Source organism: Hibiscus syriacus, unplaced genomic scaffold, assembly GCF_006381635.1.
Source record: "Hibiscus syriacus cultivar Baekdansim isolate YM2019G1 unplaced genomic scaffold, ASM638163v2 tig00112354_pilon, whole genome shotgun sequence".
NCBI lineage: Eukaryota > Viridiplantae > Streptophyta > Magnoliopsida > Malvales > Malvaceae > Hibiscus > Hibiscus syriacus.
The window spans coordinates 425191-444673 of record NW_024063314.1 but is presented as its reverse complement, the minus strand read 5'-3'; the positions used below and the strand labels follow the sequence as shown (position 1 = coordinate 444673).

Sequence of the window (19483 nt, the reverse complement as noted above, 5' to 3'; positions counted from 1 at the left end):
ACAAAGAAAAGTGGAAAACTTTTAACGGCAGTCATTTAGCCAAATGGCAGATTCTGATTGGCTATTGCTAAAGAAAACAAGAAGTCTGTTTAATGATGAAAATTTGGCTTTGATTAGTTTGTGTCGTGTCAAAGGAAATTTTGTTTTGATTTCAAACCCTTCTGACAATCAATTCCAACAAAAAAAAATATTCTTTTATTAACATCATGTAATTATAAGTCAATATCTATTCAAATATTTGAGTTTAAAATTTAATTATAAACATAAAAGAATACTTTCAAGTATTATTATAATAATAGAAAAAGTTATTGGAATAAGTATTAGTATTTGTCTAAAGATTTTCAACCATTTGATAATGAGCACTTATATATCCCAAAATTATTAATGTTTGAATTTAAAATCTTTAAAAATAATTATTATTCATTTTAACTACTAACATAACTTAATTCGTGCATGAATACGCTAATTAAACATGAATCTTCATTAAATTCAAGTTTTAAATATAAATAAGTACTCAAACTATATCACTTTTCATAGATAGGTGCTTAAAGTATTTTTTACTCATCTCGGTACCTAATGTTACCATTTAAGGTGCCTTGACCATCAACTCCTTTAATTTCTTCTGTTAGGTGACAAATTTCATAATCTGGTAGTTTTGAAATTTATTTAAAAAAAATTTAAAATATTATTATATTTATAAAAAAACTAACTTTTCTTAAATTATGAAAAAGCCCTCAAATTCCAAATCCTAACCTTAAGTCGCCGTCACTGTCTTTTTCGGGCCACGACCACCGCCACCGACATAGTCATTGCCATCCTCCTAGTCATACACCGCCATAGTTGCCGTCGATTAGTCATCAAAATCGCGTGGGATCGTGATTTTCATCCTATGATTTACGGGGTATAAAAATTGATTTTTCGTCGATTGACCGTCGACCGGTCATGATTTTGTAGGGTTTTGGTCACTGGGGGAGATAAGGTTGGGTAGAGCTCCATCTGCTGTAAAAGTGACAACCGACGTGGGTTTAGGGGTTAAAATGAAAGTTTTTAAAGTTTTAAGGTTATTTCAAATTATTTATTTTTTAAAAAAATATAATTTTAATTGTTTTAATTTTAAATATAATTTTTAAAATTATATATTGTGACACATATCACTTAATAAAAAAATTAACACCGTTAATAACTTAAACACCTAAAATAATAATATTTATAATTTTAAACATCGGTATCCGCAAAAAAAAATACTTTAAACAATTATTTCTGAAAATCAGTAAAGTTTGTGCACTTATTTTATATATATAAGCCTAAACTCAATATAATCTGTACGGGCTCTAGTAAGTCACTAAGTCAAGCCGAGGCGAGATCCGACTTTATCGGTTCCGGATCACCCAATTCCCAAATCCCGCTAATCCCTCCGATTCTCGCCTAGGTCAACCCACCGCCATCTCTGCCATGTATATCCACCGTAACCCTTCCACAAACTCTCCATCTTCCTCCACCTCCTCCTCGTCCACCACCCGCTTCCAACCTCCTCCCTCCACTGCTACCACCGAAAACGATCCGATGCACTCTTGGTGGGAATCCGTTTCCAAACAACGGGCCAGCATCCTTTCCCTTGCCGCTCTCCTCCCTGCCGGTGGAGCCACCATTTCTTCCTTGGCCGATTCCGACCGACCCGCTGTTTCTCTCCTCTCGTCTCCCTCCGCTTACTCTCTGATTACCTCGGCCTTGTCTTCTCCGACCTCGGGCTCTGGCTCCGACCTGCTCTGCCAGTGGCTCTACGAAACTTTCCAATCCTCCGATCCTCAACTCCGCCTTCTCGTCCTCTCTTTTCTACCTCTTCTTTCCGGCATCTACCTTTCCCGTATCCACTCATCGGATTCTTCTTCTCTGACGTCGCTCGCCGGATTTGAAGCTGTTCTACTCGCCGTTTACTCTTCCGAAGTCAAATCCCGGGACGGGAAACCGCTTCTCGTCCAAATTCCCGACCTGTCTCAACCGTCTCTTTACCACACTCCTCGTAACAAGCCCGTTGACGACAGATCTAGACAATCTGTCGGCGTTTTATCAGCTCCACTCGAGCCACATTTAGCCGTTAAGTCAACTAAACGAGCTATCATCGTTGGAACGACGCTTGATTGCTATTACAAGCAAGTTTCGCAAATGCCGGCTTGGTCTAAATTGGATTTCTGCAAATTCGCCGCCGCTTGGGCAGGGCAAGATTGTCCTTGCAGAACAAAATTCGACCGGGATGAGAATGATCAACATGGAAACGGTAACGTAAACGGAAACAGTTATGAGCACATTTCTAGAGAGGATTCTGGGTTTAGCAATGGAGCGAAAAGCCATGAAGAGGACTACGAGAATGATGTGATCAAGGAAGTGGTGGTGGTGGAGATGAACAATTTGGGGATTAATGGAGATGCTGAGAATTTGGAGATAAAGAGTGTGAGGATCCCTTTACCGTGGGAACTTTTAAGGCCGGTGGTGACAATTTTAGGGCATTGTTTGTTCGGTCCTTCAAATTCCCAAGACGTAAAGGACGCCGCATCCTTTGCCATTAGGTGTTTATATGCGAGGGCGTCTCACGATTTGGCGCCGCAAGCGATCTTGGCATTGCAGAGTCTGATAAGGCTTGATAAGAGTGCAAGAGCAGCAGCAACCAATACAACTTCCAATGCTAACACACCTCGCAAGGCGAAGAAACCAGAAATCCTATTGGTTTCCAAGTGATCTCATGGTTTTGCTTGTGCAGGTAATGGATGTGTGCATATTTAAGCTCAGGTATCATTCTGTAGTGTAATTTACAATATGTGGAAAATAAATTTTACTACTATTGGTTTAGTATAATTATCATCTTCGAAATTGTATCCAGTGATTTTTGTCATTTGTAAGGTCTCGAATACGATGCTTGTGGATTGCTCTGATTGCTTAAGATGTGTGGGTTTGTTATGAATCAGTTTGGATTGAGGATTTAAGACATTGTCTTGCAATCTTTACTAGCTAGCTATACTATATGATTGATGCTTTGAGCACTGCATTTGTCATTCAATACTAGTTGTTAAGAAACTCTGAGCCTGTTGAATTTGCAGTTCTGAGTAGGCCGCTATTGTTATGCTTAGCCTGTCCAAGTTCTTTGTATTTGCATTGTCGCCATACCTAGAGAGTTAAAACTCTTGCCGTTCGGCATTAGCGTTATGCTTTGGGGCAACTTCTCATGCATTTGTTACTTGGTTTGCTTATAATCATGTTACATTATAAAGATCTAAAGCATGGTTTCTGTTATGGATCATCTGACGAACAAGAAGAATCAAGACTTCCGCATTATTCTTTCTAGCATGTGACCGAGGGACGGTCTCGATTTTCTTTTTGTGTGGTTCAGCATTAACATTGTGCTTTGGGGCAACCTCTCATGCATTGTTACTCGGTTTGCCTATAATCATGTTACATTATAGAGATCTTACTAGTGCACGACTGACGGACGACCTAGATTTTCTTTTTGCATTTTGTGTGGTTCACCATCGAATCATTACGAATTAGACTTGGTTCCCTATGATTCAGCATAGGGGGTGAGCGTTCGATCGGGTTGAGTAAAAAAAATTCGAGTTATTCGAGTTGATGAGTCATATTTTATAAATCGAAGTTGACTTGAAATTTTTCGAGTCGAATCGAATTTATAAAATTTGAGGCAAGTGGAATTTTCTAATTTCTTTTTTTTTTCCTATTCGCATTTTCCTATGCCACTATATGTTTTATAAACGTGATTTATGCACCAGAACATAACAGATTGTGGACCGATTGATTAAAGTCTCGAGTCCTATTCCCATCGTTTGACCCATCATGTCTGCTTGGGCTTTTGCGTGTTTGTCTTTCTATGTGCGGTTATGATGCTATAGAAAGCTTAATATTGACCCATATGTGTATTTTTATATTCAAATTTGTAATATTTATTGAACATAACATATAGATAAATTAAGTCTACTTGTGAAGTAAATAAATAAAACTCAACCGTTTATAATTATCCAAATTTATTAAACTTTTTATAATAATTAAATAATTTAAGTCAGCCTAATTCATAATAATTCCATGTTTAAAAAATCATTAGAATCGCATCATTGAAGGTTTCCAAATGAAAAGGACAAATAGTAAGGAACAAGAAGATTATGCAGTCAATAGAGGAATTAACACTAAGAAAAACATGTAATTTAGTTATTGAAAGAACACAAACCGATTTGTTTCCCTTTCCTATGATGGCAAAATCAAGTGCCCTTGTTTGTTGCTTGAAATATTTCTCAACTCGGTCAGCTGCCATAACCATCTGCTCCCAGAAAGCCATGTTGCTTTGTTCATCTTTGGGGATTCGATTCTTGATCCTGGAAACAACAATTATCTCAGCACCATCCTGATTTTAAAGCCGCCTTCTGGCCTTACGGTGAGACCTTCGAATACCCTACCGATGGATTCTCTTAAGGCCGTTTGATCCCGGATTTTATCGGTAATATCTTTCGTTTGAGATGATTGTATGAATCAACTGAATTAAGTTTACGAATTCATCGACTCTTGTCACAGCTGAGTTTTCCGGGTTACCATTGATTCCAGAATATTTAAACCCGGGGAACTCCAAGTCTACATATGGGGTGAACTTTGCAACGGCTGGAGCTGGTGCTCTAGTTGAAACTCATCAAGGATTAGTATGTTTATACTATTTCATCATTTTTTTCTTCTTCTTTCTTTATCGTTCAATTACTCTTTGTTTGATTCTATTAGAGGATTTCCAGAAAACAAAGTAATTTAGTTCCATTAAACGCCGGGTAATAGACTTGGAAACACAAATAAAATACTTCAAGAAAGCTGAGAGATCACTGAGGAAAGAACTTGGAGTTGCAGAGATCAAGAAGCTGTTATCCGACGCTGTTTATTTCATAGACATTGGAGGCAATGATTATTTGACCAAAACCTCAACTGTCACAGATGAAGAGTTCGTTTCCATGGTGATCGGCAACCTATCTGCTGCTCTCAAAGTAAGTTTCATAAACCTAAAAAAACCCAGAAATTCTCTCCTCTTTTCATTCAAATTTCTTTGCTCAAATCGCTTAAAAACCTCATGAAATATACAAGGAGGGAGGAAGTGTGGGTTCACTAACATGATGCTGATGCCATTGGGTTGTTTGCCATTTTTTAAAGCACAAACTGGGGGTTCTTGCATTGATGAAGTCAATGCACTGGCAAAGCTGCATAATTTAGAGTTCCCCAAAACCCTAAACAAGCTGATGAACCAGCTCGACGGGTTCAAGTATGGCTATTACGATTTCTTCGGATCCATCACTGAAAGGTTGAACAACCCTTCAAAATACGGTAATGTGAAACCCGATCTTCTCTATACACCTCATTACAATTAACTAAAAACAGCGACGGCATGTTAATGTGGATGATTATGTAAAGGTTTTAAGGAAGCAACGGCTTGTTGCGGCTCGGCGAGGGCCACGTGTCTCGAAGCCGTTGGCCAGAAATTTTACTTATTACGGCCTCCTACTTTCCGTAGGCTTCTAATTACGTGGTCTTGTCAGGTTCATAATTTTAAAACTAATTAATTTTATTATTAATTGCACTTTAATTTCAGTAACTACTTATTATTGTTCGCCGAAATTAGGGAAATGATAAAAAGGGTAAATTACGCGTTTAGTATCTAAGCTATTAGTTTTATTCCGTTTTAGTACTTTAACTTTTCTAAACCATACCTAAAGTTTAATTTTTGTTTCATTTAAGTATCCCGTTAAAACCTTTAGTTTTTATTTCATTTTTGTATCTCGTTCAAAATTTAACATTAAGTTTTAAAAAGACTGAAAGCTTATATACTAAAACAAATCAAAACTGATAGTTTATATACTAAACGCATTAATTTTTTATCAACAAGTACTAATATGAAATGAAAACTAAATGTTGGGTATGATTTTGAAAAATTGAAAATTTAAGTACTAAAACGGATCAAAAATTATAGTTTAGGTACTAAATGCATAATTTACCCAATGAAAAATTAAGGTTTAGAATAGAGAGTAATCAATGGTAACTTTACTAAGCTCGTAAGCAACTACCAACAATTTAGTACTAAGAAGATTCTAAACCAACCCAATCTTATAAGGTCAATTTTTGAAAAGTAAAATCAGATCAAGTTGAATTTAAATTCGAGGTGAAAATAATATAACTGATCTTATATATTTAAGGTTTTGAAATCCGAAAGCCCTTTCTCTGTTTCCGACTCGGATTTCTTCGTTCCGAGGAGAAGGAAACATCCAATACAGAGCAAAATATGCAAAACAAACATTCAATGGCATTGATAGAGACCAACAAGACAACATAGATAACCCAATGTCCAAAATTCGAGCAACTTTGAGTTCAAAATGGCTTTATCTTTTACACTCTTCTGATCACATGGAAGGGGTTTCCATGCCATTTTCGAGAAGACGAATCAATTTAGTCCAGTTTCCATGTATATATGTGTTTTGAGATGATAATTATAATGGACAGAAGAAAAGTAGGATAACAGAGGCACAAAACAGCGAAAGACGGCTTCTTTCGGATATGGGAAGAATGTACATCACTTTTTGAGAAGCTTCTGAGAGAGAATCCTCTTCGAATACGGGCTGTTGCGTGATAGTGCTTTATGGGACTCGATTGCTTCGACGAGAGAATTGTGCAGAGATCCCTAACATCATTGAAAGAAATGAGAAATCAGATACCTTTCCTGATGTTAGTAGGAGGGTTAGAGTAACATGCAAGAAAAGAGGATTTCAGACCAAACAATTTGATTCGAATATGAGGTCTTCTAAGTTTGACTGCAAGTAAGAGCATGCATTTTCGACCGCGGTAATCATTTTCTTCCCCATCGCTGTCAAATATTCTATACCAAGTATTCTCTACCACAACACAAGTGCAGTTCTTTCTGTAACCGATGATTCCCAGACCAATGCATAAAAATGTTACGACGAAGCATACATGTTTTGAGCCACACACACAAAGATAGGTGTTGATTGAGGGAATTCGTAAATAATAGAAAAGTAATCGATTCTCAAACCTCGGACACACGGAGAGCAGTTTGCACAACATAGTTTGCATGTGGATCTTGAAGTAATCGTTCAAAGTGAGTTGTAGAGAGCAATTCCTGAATGATTTTCGATCGGCTCTCGTCATTTAACACCACCAGACATTTTTCGACCACGTGACTGCTGAACTTCTGTGATGAGAGGTGCGCATAATGCCCTTCGAATTGAGATATCAAAGTAGAAGTGGCAGACGGAATCTTTAAGTCAAAAATAAACTGAACAACATAATTTCTGCAAAATCAAAAACAAAAATCTGCGGTTAGAAGAAACACATAAAAGGGAACGTATATCACAAACTTGAATTCAGGGGCACTGGGGAATATCGATTTTGGAATCGACAAGCACCATTAAATAAAGAAAAATTCAAACATTAAACGGTTAACCGGGGGAAAATAGTTGTTTTCGAACAAAATATGAGCACCACACCAGCACGATGACTTATTCAGCATGCTTTCATGCTTGACTTTATTAACAAAATATAAGTCCGTGACACAAAATGAGCCATTAATTCACTTTGTGAAACAAAGTTTTGTCATCACCACATATTGTTATCACAGAAAGGCCAAATATAGAAGACCTAAAACAATCAAATATGCAGAGTTTCCGTGTACTGCACCTTTTCTGCATCACCAGTCAACCTGAAAATCTGGCTACTCGGTAAACCAGAAATTCTTTATTGCATACACAACTATGTTAGATTATGTAAGTCGAGTTTCCTCTGAGTGATGATTGATGCTTACCCAAATGCATCCTGTGCAAGTAGAAGCCCATTGGTGGATATTCGTTCAACCAGTTTTTCCCGATATTCCCCAGAGGAATGACTAATGCATCGTTGCAAAACACAACAGCCGTGTTGATGAGTAGCAATATCGACACAATACTTTGCAGAAGCAAGAAAAATAAACTGTCAAAATGATTGGAAAAAAAGGACATTGTCAATGTCTGCCAAGTAATGACCGAAGAACAAAGATGAACTAACAAAATTCAAAAGCACACACGATCATTTTCTTAGCTAAATTGTAAATGAAACCGCCAAGTTACACAAAACACCCACTACATAAATCACATAGATTGCTAGCAACTGCAAAAGACTGCTAGCAGACAGTGAAATATGTATTGACAGAAAAAAACTAGATTAACACTCCATTATTTTGCATAAAGTTACAATCACTGATTCTTGTTTCAATCTAAATGACATTAACACCTAGAAAGGTGGAAGGCTTACCTTGTTATCTTCACTACGAAGGCATTGCAAGCAACGCTGCACGACATGATTCCCATTCAGGTCCTTGATGAGAGATAGAAACCCAGGCTCAAGAGCTGATATAACTAGTGAAATTTGCTGCCTGGTTTTGAGAGTCTCGATCAACTTTTGGACTACACGGGTGCTGAAACAAGGAAAACAATGTTAGAAATACAACCACATACAAGAAATATACATTTTCAGTGTTTCAAACATACCCGTGTGTGTTTAGAGATATTCTAACAAGCTGCCCCGGTTCCTCGGTAGCCATTAACAAAATCTGCGTTCTCTGTTCTTCACTACACACTTCCAATAACTTCTGCATAAGATAATTCCCAAAAGGGTTCATCATGAGTTCAACTACATGATCAATGATCTCCTTAAATATTACTTCAAGGTCCTCCGGGTTACCCTCATCGAATAGCCGCTGTAAGAACCTACAACCGTGTTGATCTTTTGCTATAAGTATATATGTCCACGAGCTTCGGCCAAAGAGTTACACTTAGTCGCCAAAGAGAATGAGTTACATAACTTGGCATTTCCACAAGTTGCTGCAAAGTGAGACCAATTATCAAGTTGCGACCTTCCATCTTGGCGCTTACTCACACCAATCTCCTGCAGTGAGCCCTTGTTCTGTCCCCTCGAACAATCAAGCCCCTTGTTGATTACAAAGTTTGAACCATCTCCTTGAATAATGAAATTATCCTCATGTGGCATTCCAACAATCGAATGAGCTCCAGGCATCCCACCGGATACTGGCGGACCCTGATTTAACATGTTTCCAACACTGGCATGATGGTTTGCTTGAACAAATAGGGGAGAACCATGGAAATGCAGATGACTTCTTCCATCGTTCCAATTCATACTGTTCCTTTGTCCATAGATTAAACCATCATTCATCATAAGATTACGCTCCTTTTTCTGCCCTGGAGATCTCATTGCACCATTCCAACAATTCATCCGTGGCGAAACCAAAGCATCTGAGCAACCAATAAACATTTGGGGATATTCCTGCTGGGGAAATCCAGAAAATGCCATATTCCTCCCACCATTGACACCCAATGGAACACTCATTGAATCAGGGGACTGGACACCCACAAAATCAGAGAACCCTTTCCTCAGTTCATCACAAGCCCCATGCTTTTGAATTCCATTGGATTCAAGTGAAAAATCTCCAAAACTAGAAACGAAATTCTCTTGATCATTACTAATATACATTTTACTAAGATTTCTACAAAGACCCAGTTCATCAAACAAGCTGTCACTACTAGCCTTTTGCCTAATAGTTGAATCCATGAACAGTCCATTAGACAAGAGTGGCTTAAGGTCCTCTAATGGCGGTGGAGGTGGTGATCCATTAGACAAATTAGAGGAAGAACCATCTGACAGTAAAGAGAAACCGCTCACAGGGGAAACACATGTATGGTTATGGAATGGGTCATCATCATACATAAGACCATACATGCCATTAAATGACTCATTTTGACGATGATGATGATGGCGTGATGTTGCATGAGGGATCTCATCTAATAACATATCAAACTCACCATCATCCTTCATGTCCCCTCCCTTCTTCTTCTCAGCGGTGGATTCCAACATCACAGACAGACAAAAAAAAAAAAAAAACAAAACCAGAACCAGAAACCAAACGGAAACAAATAGGAAAAAAAAGAACGAGAAACAATCAAAGGAAGCACATCAGAAGTAAAACAACAAATACCCAGAACAGATTACCGCTTTTTATCATCTGGGTTTTGCTCATATTCTGAAACCAAACAGAAGAAAAAAAGAACAATCTTTTCGCTTTTTACTTTTCTTTTTCCAAATGGCATTTCATTGATAAGGAAATAAATTCATTTTTTTGGTTTTGGGTTTTCTTTTGTGAAGAGTTTGGTGGAGCATGCAAAGATTGAAGGGACCATAGACGGTTACTTTTAGTCATGATGCTGAAATTTACCGTTTTGACCGATAATTATTTAGTTTTTATTTTTTAAATTATTTTTTTAAATTATTTTTTGAATTGATAGAGATAATTATTTATTTTTTATTTTTTTTAAATAGAAAAAATGCATTAAAATATTTTATTTCAAACAGAGGAAAGGTGAAATACAGACACAATGGACCATAACAACAACATAATGCACAAACACACTTGAACTGCACACAATTCAGACAAAAGCAATAACAAGTAACAGCATATCATATTAATGTCACACAATCGGAGAGCCAAGAACGGCGGTTAACAGGTTATCCAAGTTCCGGGGAGAAGAACCGCCATGATCGGAAGCCTCCTTCGCTTTCTTCTTCAATTCGATGGCCTTTGCTTTCATTTCGATGCCCTTTTCTCCCACCATTTACTCCCTAACAAGCATCTCCACTTGATCCCTCTTTACGTCTGCCAATGCCGAGGTTCGTGCAAGCCAACCAAGTGTTTGTTTGCTGGTCCGCGAAGTTCGGCAAACAAAGCATCGGCACACCGGCGGACACACTCTCGATTGTCGAATTCCATCCCATGTGAGATAAGAACCCTCCTACCGATGGGTGCTTAAGAACTTCTTCTTGTGGACACCAGCTCGCTAATAGCCCTCTGCCTTCGACTTCGGCGACGAATTCGGGTGGTAAAATCACCGCCTTACCCTCAATGAGATCGGGACTAATGATCCACAAAAACGGCTGCTTGCTATTAGCTAGACCCCAAGCAACTTCGATCAAGTGTCGAGGACGCATCACTGCCATACATCCGAAGTTCACGTAGATTACGGTCGGGTTCTTTAGAATCGAGCCACTTGACACATTCGGATTGTTCGACCAACAAATTAGAATCGATGTGTTTCAGTCTATCGTCTTCGATCTGATCAACGAGTAAGTGAAGAGGACCGATGTTGTAAAAAGGAATAGGATCGAGAATCGACGACATAGTATCCGAAATGTCTCGTTCCAACGACTCGAATGTGTTCAAAGCTAAAGCCGAAATCTTAAAGTCGCCGGACGTTAAATTGCGGATAACATCAAGCATCCCGCCGTTCGGGTCCGTTGTTCTAGCATAACTTGGAAGATCCCTAAAACGTAGATCTTCCATTCCAGGCATCCAATCCATCGCAGTATCTAAACATGCCTTTGTCAAACCGCCAGCACCTGCAATATATGTAACATATTCGATACATTGTTAGTTAAATATTTCTTTTCAATTCCATGAACGGATGAATAAGACGTGTGATAATGTGATGAGAGAATGTTACTTGTGACGGGGGTTAGCCCTTCTTCAAACAAACGTGGGAAGTGAGTGTAGCAAACCAATGAAACGGTGCTGGCCGTCCATAAACCCACACAAGGGACCCCAAGCTCTTGAGCCGCATCCATTGGGAACAACAACTGATCGTCCGTGACGATGCAGGTCACTCGGGGTGCACTCGAAACCGCGCCATCGTTGAGCTTGTGAAGGAGATCACGGAAATGTCCCAACCCGTTGGCCGAAAAGGACTGAAACAAGGAGACGTTGTCTCGGGTGACATTGTAGTTATCGGACGGTGGGAGGCCATCGGGGATGGTTTCGAAGCGAAAGTTGGGCAAACCGTTGATCGATTATTTAAAAACTATAAAAGGGTTATTCGACCATGGAGTGTTGCTTTATTGAGTCCCTCAATTATTAAAAGTTACAAAATGGTCACCCGACTATTCATTGTATTCTAGACTCGTCTTTTTGCGTTAAAAAAATGGTGGTTGTTTAAGCTAGATGTTAACATGTTGATAGGGATGTGATAGTCGTTTGAGATTTTGAGATCAAGTTTTATCATATCACAATCAACAAGTTGACGTTCAGTTCTGAATATCGTTCATTTTTTTAACGGAAAAGGACAAATTTGGAATATAATGAATAGTCGAGTGACTATTTTGTAACTTTTAATAGTCGAGGGACTCAACAAAGTAACATTCTGTAGTTAAAGGATCATTTTATAACTTTTAATAGTCCAAAGACTTAATAAAATAATCATCACAAGACCATTTGCGTTCTTTATGCCATAAAATTATATTGGACTTTAGTATTAAAGAGATAAAAATTTATTTTTTTCGCGAAATAAATTATATAACTTTTTTGATTTTTCAAATTCGAGTTGAATTGAATTTATAATTCTAATAATTTGAATAAAATTAAATTTTATATTATTCGATTTTTCATATCGGTTTTTGTAATTTCTGTTACTTTTTAATATGAAAAATACAATTATATTCTAAAAAAACATTTTTTTAAATTAATTAACGATCTTAACATGTATAAATAAGCTGGCTCGTTGCATATATTAAAGATGGTTATTTTTAAATGAGATTACGATCTCAACTAAAGATTGTTATCTCATGGTTTTAATTTTTTTTATTGAACATATTCCCATCATTTATATTAGAATGATTGTTAAGTGGGTAAACTGTGATTTTCATCACTCAACTTTGACAGTTTTCTTATTTTGGCCATTTAACTTTATTTTTCAAAATTTGATCATTTAACTTTAAAGATTGAATTTTTCTTTTTTGATATAATCATCGGGTTTAATTTATTAATCGATTAATCTAGATTGAGTGCTACAAAGGTCCAATATTAGGATAACCCTTCCAACCCAATTTGCTTCATTCGCGAACAACATAATTCGAACACTTGACTTAATTTTAAAAATCTAGTGTCTCATCGTATTAAATCAATCGATTGATGGTATTGATTTTGGCTTAAAGTAAATATAAGTACTCAAATTATGCATTGTTTTTACTTTAAGTACCTAAATTACTTTTTAGTCAAACTAAACACTTAAACTATTATATTTAATATATTAAGTCCTATATTTTTTCAACTAAAAAAATATTTTTCGACCAATAAGATGTTGACACGTCATATAAAATTAGAGTGGTTACCAAAAAAATAGTTTAGGGGCTTAAAGAAAAAAAGTAATAGTTTAGGGACTTATTTTGCAAAAAAATAGTTTAGGTAATTAAAGTGGTTACATATAATAGTTTAAAGATTTAATTTGACCAAAAAATAAATTAGGCATTTAAAGCAAAAAATGACATAGTTTGAGTATCTTATATTAGTTTAAGCCTATTGAATTTAGGGTGAACTATGCATTTAATGCCTAAACTATCGGTTTTAATCTGTTCTAATACATATATTTTCATTTTTTTCAAAACCATACATGACGCTTAGTTTTTGTTTCATTTTAGTACCCACCGTTAAAACCTTAATGCATTTAGTACCTAAACTATCACTTTTGATCCGTTTTAGTACCTAAACTTTCAATTTATTTTAAAATTTAACGTTAAATTTTAAATGAGGTATTAAAATGAAATAAAAACTAAACTTTAGATATGATTTTAAAAATATTAAAAGTTTAAATGCTAAAACGGACCAAAATTGATAATTTTTAAATATTAAATACATAATTTACCCCTGAATTTTTATATGCGACGAGACATCTTATTCATACATGCTAAGATTGTTAATATATTAGAAAAAGTTAATGATTGTATTTTCTCACATTAAAAAAGTTAAATAATACAATCTAAAAATTCGAATAGCTTAAATTTAATTTTTTCTAATCAAATTAAATTTTTATCTTTCTAAGTTTAACGTCTGATGTTATTTTATTTGGTTTAAGGGTCATCTTTGCCCATTTAGTAGACTTAATTTTTTACTTTCTCCCCTATTATGTTTTCACATCAATTTAGCTAACATAATGACATCAATTTTGCCCTCGAAGTTGCTCAAGTGCACCCTTCTATATCTTGCCCTTGACTTAAAACTCTAAATTATAAATCCTAAGTCATGGTTTATGGTTTAGGATTTATAGTTTAGAGTTTATGAGTTAGGTTTTTAAGTTAGGTAGTGTATGGAATGATGCAATTGAGTAACTTCGAGGGTTAAATTGACGTGAAAACAAGATATGAGCGAAAATGATAAATTGAGTCTACTACAAGGGCAAAAGTTATCATTTTACCATTTTATTTTGAATAAAAGCCTTAAAATATATTAATTCTTATTAAAATTTTTGATGAATTTTATTTTAGAAAATGAAACGTGGATTTCAAAGATCAAGTGTTAGGCATCAATATCCAATAATAGTAGTAATGAGATTTTCTTCAGTTTTTTAACACAGAAATGCCCCAGGCATTTCTGTGATCTCCTGCACAAGCTCAACGACGGCGCCGTTCGGTTGTACCCCGAGTGACCTGCATCGTCATGGACGACGAATTATCGTTCCCGATGGAAGCGAATCAAGAGCTTGGGGCCCCTTGTGTGGCTTTGTGGACGGCCAGCACTGTCTCATTGGTTTGCTATGCTCACGTCCCACGTTTGTTTGAAGAAGGGCTAACCCCTAGCACAAGTATGATTCTCTCATAACACTATCGAAATAAAATTCGATACAAATTCGATACGTTAAATGTCATGAACACGTCTTGTTAATCATCGAATTGAAAGAAAATATTTCACTACCCATGTACCGAATGTGTTACATATATTGCAGGGGCTGACGGTTTGACGAAGGAATATTTAGATACTGCGATAGAATGGATGCCTGGAATGAAAGATATATGTTTCAAGGATCTTCCAAGTTATGTTAGAACAACGGACCCGACTGACGGGATGCTTGATGTTATCCTGAAAGCAACATCCGGTGACTTTAAGGCTTCGGCTATGATTTTCAACACATTCGAGTCATTGGAACAATACGCTTTGGATACCATGTCGTCGATCATCGATCCTTTTCCTGTTTACAGCATTGGTCCTCTTCACTTACTCGCTGATCAGATCGATGACGACGTAAAGAGAGATCAAGTGGAGACGCTTGTTAAGGAGTTAATGGAGGGAGAAAAGGGTATCGAAATGAAAGCAAAGGCCATCGAACTGAAGAAGAAAGGGAAGGAAACTCCGGTCTCGGCAGTTCTTCTTCCCGGAACTTGGATAACCTGTTAACTGACGTCCTTGGCACTCCGATTGTGTGACATTAATATGATATGCTGTTACTTGTTATTGCTTTTGTCTGAATTGTGTGCAGGGCAAGTGTGTTTGTGCATTATGTTGCTGTTATGGTCCATTGTATTTGTATTTCAGCTCTCCTCCGTTGGAATTGGTCTTGGGGTTTATTAGGTTGAAAGTAAAACCAAATGTCAGTTCTTAGCATTTATGAAATTATCGATCTTGACATCATAAATTACATCAATTATTAACATAAATATGCAAACATAAACACGATTACGATACGAAAATTACAAAAACAACGCACACGTAAACAAGTATAGTAGTAGGCAGTTCCTCAAGAACAACAGAAATTACTAGAGCACAAATGGCTTCTTGTAGATGTCAAATCTCTCCGATGAAGTTAACTGTGGATCCTGCAAATCAAGAATTTAATTTTTTTTATTCGCATAGTTCGGATACGTTACGTCATGGATACGGTAATATATATTCTTCTTTTACGTATTTGATATGTATTTTATCATGGTAGAACTGTATTCGAGCTTCGTCCCAAGGTTAAGATGAGTACCTGCGTTGCTCCGTCCATAGCTTCGCTAACGCCACGAATCACAGAGCGCATCGCGTTAAGCAAGCTGCCATACGTTAGCCTAGGTTCGTTTTGAACCGCTTGGACGAAGCTGAACGTCATGGCACCAGTTCTCTTTTTGCTTCCGGTGAAGGCCTGCAACATAACAATTCGAAGCTAATGATGTTACTCAAGTTTAATATTCCTTGAAAGGGTAAGAGATGCAGATATTGGGATTCGAATGTAACCCGAACTCGAGTTTTGAAACAAGGTTTTGAATTCGGGTTTCATTTTTAAAGATCGAGCTCGATTTCATATAAAGATCGAATTGCAAAAGCTCGATCGGTTACTTACAGTGGTATCAGCAGAGGTTTGATGATCATCACAAGCACTCACACAGACAGCTAATCCTCCACTCGTACGCTTGTAAAAAAAAGGGTTTGTCTGATCTTCCCACATATACCCTTTCCTACATAGTTGAACACAAAGTGTAGAATAAAAGTTAAATCGAATCAGAGCAGCATGGAATTGAAATTTTATTCATAAATTACTGACTCGTTCATCCGGCAAACAAAAGGAAGATCGAGAACAGTTCCGCTGTAGCAGGCGTCTATGATCCCGTGCAGCGTGGTTCCTCGAGTCAGTGGTTTCACAATGGTGTCGTTGATTTCATCGTCAATTATGTTCCCTTCGGTTTCGTGATCGAGAGGGCACAACGCTTCATCGAATTCGTCGACTTCGTCCTGGTTATAATCCTTTTGCCGAGTGCCATGACCGGAGAAATGAAACACTAGCGAGTCCCCTGGTTGGCATCCGTAGACCAGCCATCTCAAAGCCTTTCGGATGTTCTGTTTCGTCGGGATCTTTAAAGGATCTCTCTCTTCCTCTGCACATTGATTGAAGCAGAGTTAACATATGCATATTCAGTCATAGTGTTTTATGATAATAATAATTTATGTTATTCGAATTCGAGTACGTCTCCGAGTCCAACATGAATTACCTGTGAGCATTAAAATGGACTCATTAGGAAATCCTAGTTTCTCCACAAGTAGGTGTTTCATACACTTGGCATCATTGATACTTCCTCTGAGTTTGTAACTCTTCCCATGGTAATTCACGCCGCAAAGAAGTGCCCGTTTTCTTCCGTGGACCGGAACAGGAGACAAGGAAGGTTGCGGTTGCGGGGGACGTGGTTGCGGACCATTCATATACGAATATCCATGCATCCTTGGCGCCCCGTGATAGCCATCATAACTAAAAACATCCCACAAATTGTCAATAGCCTAATCGAAACAAGAATGATCACGAATTTAATGCTTGAAAAATACCCGATCCGGCCCGGTCGAGCATTGATCATGACAAGATCGGTAACAGCGTGGCACATGGAACAACGAACGGCTCGTGCCTCGGGTGAAACCAACATTTGAACCCCACATCTGCTGCATCTTACTCTTCTAGCCATCGTTTCGAGCAACTCGCTAGCTGTTAAATCAGCAATGACCGGTGGGAGTGGAATCGTGAGAAGGAACAGGGGCGAGTAAGCTACTTTTTATCCTCCGGTTCATCGCTTCAGACTATTAATACTCATTCCGGCCAGAAAATTTTGGTGGAGAACCAGATTCAATTTCTCTTTTCCTTTTGACAATATTCCTTTTTAACAATCAACTTGATTGCTATCCATAAAGTTCTTGAAAAGATAGCCATGCAGGATATCCGAGACGTAACTTTGTCGATCATTCGTATGTTTTATTTCCTCATAAATAATGTTCGTTACGTCTACAATCACGATAAAATACGATGTAACCGGAATATTATTATTGATTGGGATGCTGTGTTCATAACTTGGAAGAGATAAAGAAAATAAAAGAGAACCGAAAGTGGGAATCAGATTCTGGGTTGATTATAAGCAAAAGAGAGCTCTAATCATGAGCCATCCTTTAAAACAATACAATCATATCAGAATACTGAATGGAAGACCAGAATTTGCTACTCGAGCCTATCAATTTATATATATATAATGGATAGGTATCAAGAATTTTAAATAGCGGTCTGCGACTGTGATAGCGCCCGCGATATAGCTGTAGCAGTGTCCTCCGCGGCCGTTATTATATGACCGCGATATCCGCAATAGCAAAAAACGCGACTCGACCACTATTTGAATCCTTGGGTATACTTTTAAGTAGGGATAAGTATTTGATTCTAATTTGATAGCTTTCAATCTAAATTAATTTTATAGATTTTTTTAAATATAGATTCGGTCAGAGCGAGTTAGGTTATTTTTGAAGGATGAGATCAAGTCAAGTTAGGATTTACTATGAAAAACCCATCATTCTATAATTAACTTTTGGGTAAACTATGAAATTAGTACCTAAAATATTAGTTTTGATCTATTTTAATACCTAAACATTTTTAATTTTTTCTAAATCATACCTTACGTTTAGTTCTTGTTTCATTTTAATAATATGCCGTTAAAAACTTAATGTGTTTTGTACCTAAACTATCAAGTTTTGGTCGTTTTAGTACATTTAACTCACTTTTTTTCTTCAAAACTTAATGTTAAATTTTGAACGGGTATTAAAAAAAACAAAAACTAAACTTTAGGTATAATTTTGAAAAAAAATAAAAATTTAGGTACTAAAACGGATCAAAACTGATAATTTAGATACTAAACACGTAATTTACCTTTAACTTTTATATATTTAAAGATAATTACAGTAATACTTTCTATTTATATATAAGTAATACAAATGAAAATATGTGTGCGCGTGTCGAGTCAAATCTAGTCTAATGTAGGATTTTACTTTAAAAGTCAAGTCAAGGTTCATGTCAGTAAGTTCCCTTAAGCGTAGATCATAATCTCGGATCGGATGATAAGTGAAGGAGTATTTCACACAAATCAACTCAGATGAGTTATAAACTTAACTAAACTAGACTCATGACCATCCCTACTTACGAAACTCTAAAATTAGTGTAATTTCACCTAATCTTATATATTTTTCAATGATTTTCTTACTTTATTCTCATGGTTCATTCATATCAATTTTGAATAAATTAAAGAAACGCAAATTACACAGTTAGTTGCTAAACTATTATTGTACTTTTATTTTAGTTATTAAATTGTTTTTATTTAATCATTAACGTTATAAAAATTGATCATTTTAATCACATATCATTAAATCATTAACGAAATTTATGACGTATCACATTTTTAATTGATATAATAACCCTAATCAATTTAATAAGTTTAGTCTTTCATATTTACAAATTCCATCAATTTCATCTTCAAACACATCATCATCGTCCCTATCCAAGCATGACAAAAATGATCAAATTTAATTCAATGATCAAAATGGAAACAAGCTAATAGTTAAGTGACTCTGACAGATGTCGTTTTATTGTCAAAATCATTCTGGCTTCTTAAAAATAAATAAATAATTAAAGAGAGAGAGAAAGAGTAGAGTAGGTAAGAAGGATCGGTCCACAGAGACTTTGGTGTTTCTGATGAAGTGAACTTTCTGATTTAGAGAATGATCAGATAAGGTAGAGTTTTTGATGACATTAAATAGGGGGTTTAAAAGTTGTTTTTAAAATAAAAAATAAGAATAAAATAATTAATT

The 19483-nt window shown here is 36.5% G+C and overlaps 3 protein-coding genes and 2 pseudogenes across 3 annotated transcripts; 2 read left to right on the top strand and 3 right to left on the bottom strand.

Annotated features, from left to right (window-relative positions):
• The first annotated feature begins 1316 nt into the window (after window positions 1-1316).
• Window positions 1317-2957, top strand: LOC120178660. The gene has a single exon (XM_039184461.1). The coding sequence runs from the start codon at window positions 1453-1455 to the stop codon at window positions 2731-2733; it is 1281 nt and encodes a 426-aa protein (XP_039040392.1). The 5' UTR covers window positions 1317-1452; the 3' UTR covers window positions 2734-2957.
• Window positions 2958-4129: 1172 nt separating this feature from the next.
• LOC120178629 lies at window positions 4130-5418 on the top strand (annotated as a pseudogene).
• A 985-nt stretch (window positions 5419-6403) lies between these two features.
• Window positions 6404-9942, bottom strand: LOC120178628 (putative pumilio homolog 7, chloroplastic). Its single transcript, XM_039184426.1, has 6 exons — window positions 8927-9942; window positions 8562-8825; window positions 8326-8488; window positions 7841-8004; window positions 7073-7331; window positions 6404-6703 (listed from the first exon to the last, which is right to left on the bottom strand). The coding sequence occupies exons 1-6, from the start codon at window positions 9940-9942 to the stop codon at window positions 6596-6598; spliced, it is 1974 nt and encodes a 657-aa protein (XP_039040357.1). The 3' UTR covers window positions 6404-6595.
• Window positions 9943-10553: 611 nt separating this feature from the next.
• On the bottom strand, window positions 10554-11922 carry LOC120178627 (annotated as a pseudogene).
• Window positions 11923-15612: 3690 nt separating this feature from the next.
• On the bottom strand, window positions 15613-17413 carry LOC120178596 (metacaspase-3-like). Its single transcript, XM_039184411.1, has 6 exons — window positions 17195-17413; window positions 16867-17120; window positions 16422-16752; window positions 16221-16335; window positions 15870-16022; window positions 15613-15717 (listed from the first exon to the last, which is right to left on the bottom strand). Exons 1-6 carry the CDS (start codon window positions 17326-17328, stop codon window positions 15658-15660), a joined length of 1047 nt encoding a protein of 348 aa, XP_039040342.1. The 5' UTR covers window positions 17329-17413; the 3' UTR covers window positions 15613-15657.
• Between the last annotated feature and the right edge of the window lie 2070 nt (window positions 17414-19483).

Coding starts and splice junctions, on each gene's coding strand:
- LOC120178596 (XM_039184411.1), bottom strand. CDS start 17,328: ATGGCTAGAAGAGTAAGATGCAGCAGATGTGGGGTTCAAATGTTGGTT. Junction 16,023..16,220: donor AAACCTCTGCTGATACCACT/GTAAGTAACCGA, acceptor GTTATGTTGCAG/GCCTTCACCGGAAGCAAAAA. Junction 15,718..15,869: donor CTATGGACGGAGCAACGCAG/GTACTCATCTTA, acceptor CTTGATTTGCAG/GATCCACAGTTAACTTCATC.
- LOC120178628 (XM_039184426.1), bottom strand. CDS start 9,942: ATGTTGGAATCCACCGCTGAGAAGAAGAAGGGAGGGGACATGAAGGAT. Junction 7,332..7,840: donor CTTGCACAGGATGCATTTGG/GTAAGCATCAAT, acceptor TTGATTTTGCAG/AAATTATGTTGTTCAGTTTA. Junction 6,704..7,072: donor CTGCTCTCCGTGTGTCCGAG/GTTTGAGAATCG, acceptor CAATGATGTTAG/GGATCTCTGCACAATTCTCT.
- LOC120178660 (XM_039184461.1), top strand. CDS start 1,453: ATGTATATCCACCGTAACCCTTCCACAAACTCTCCATCTTCCTCCACC.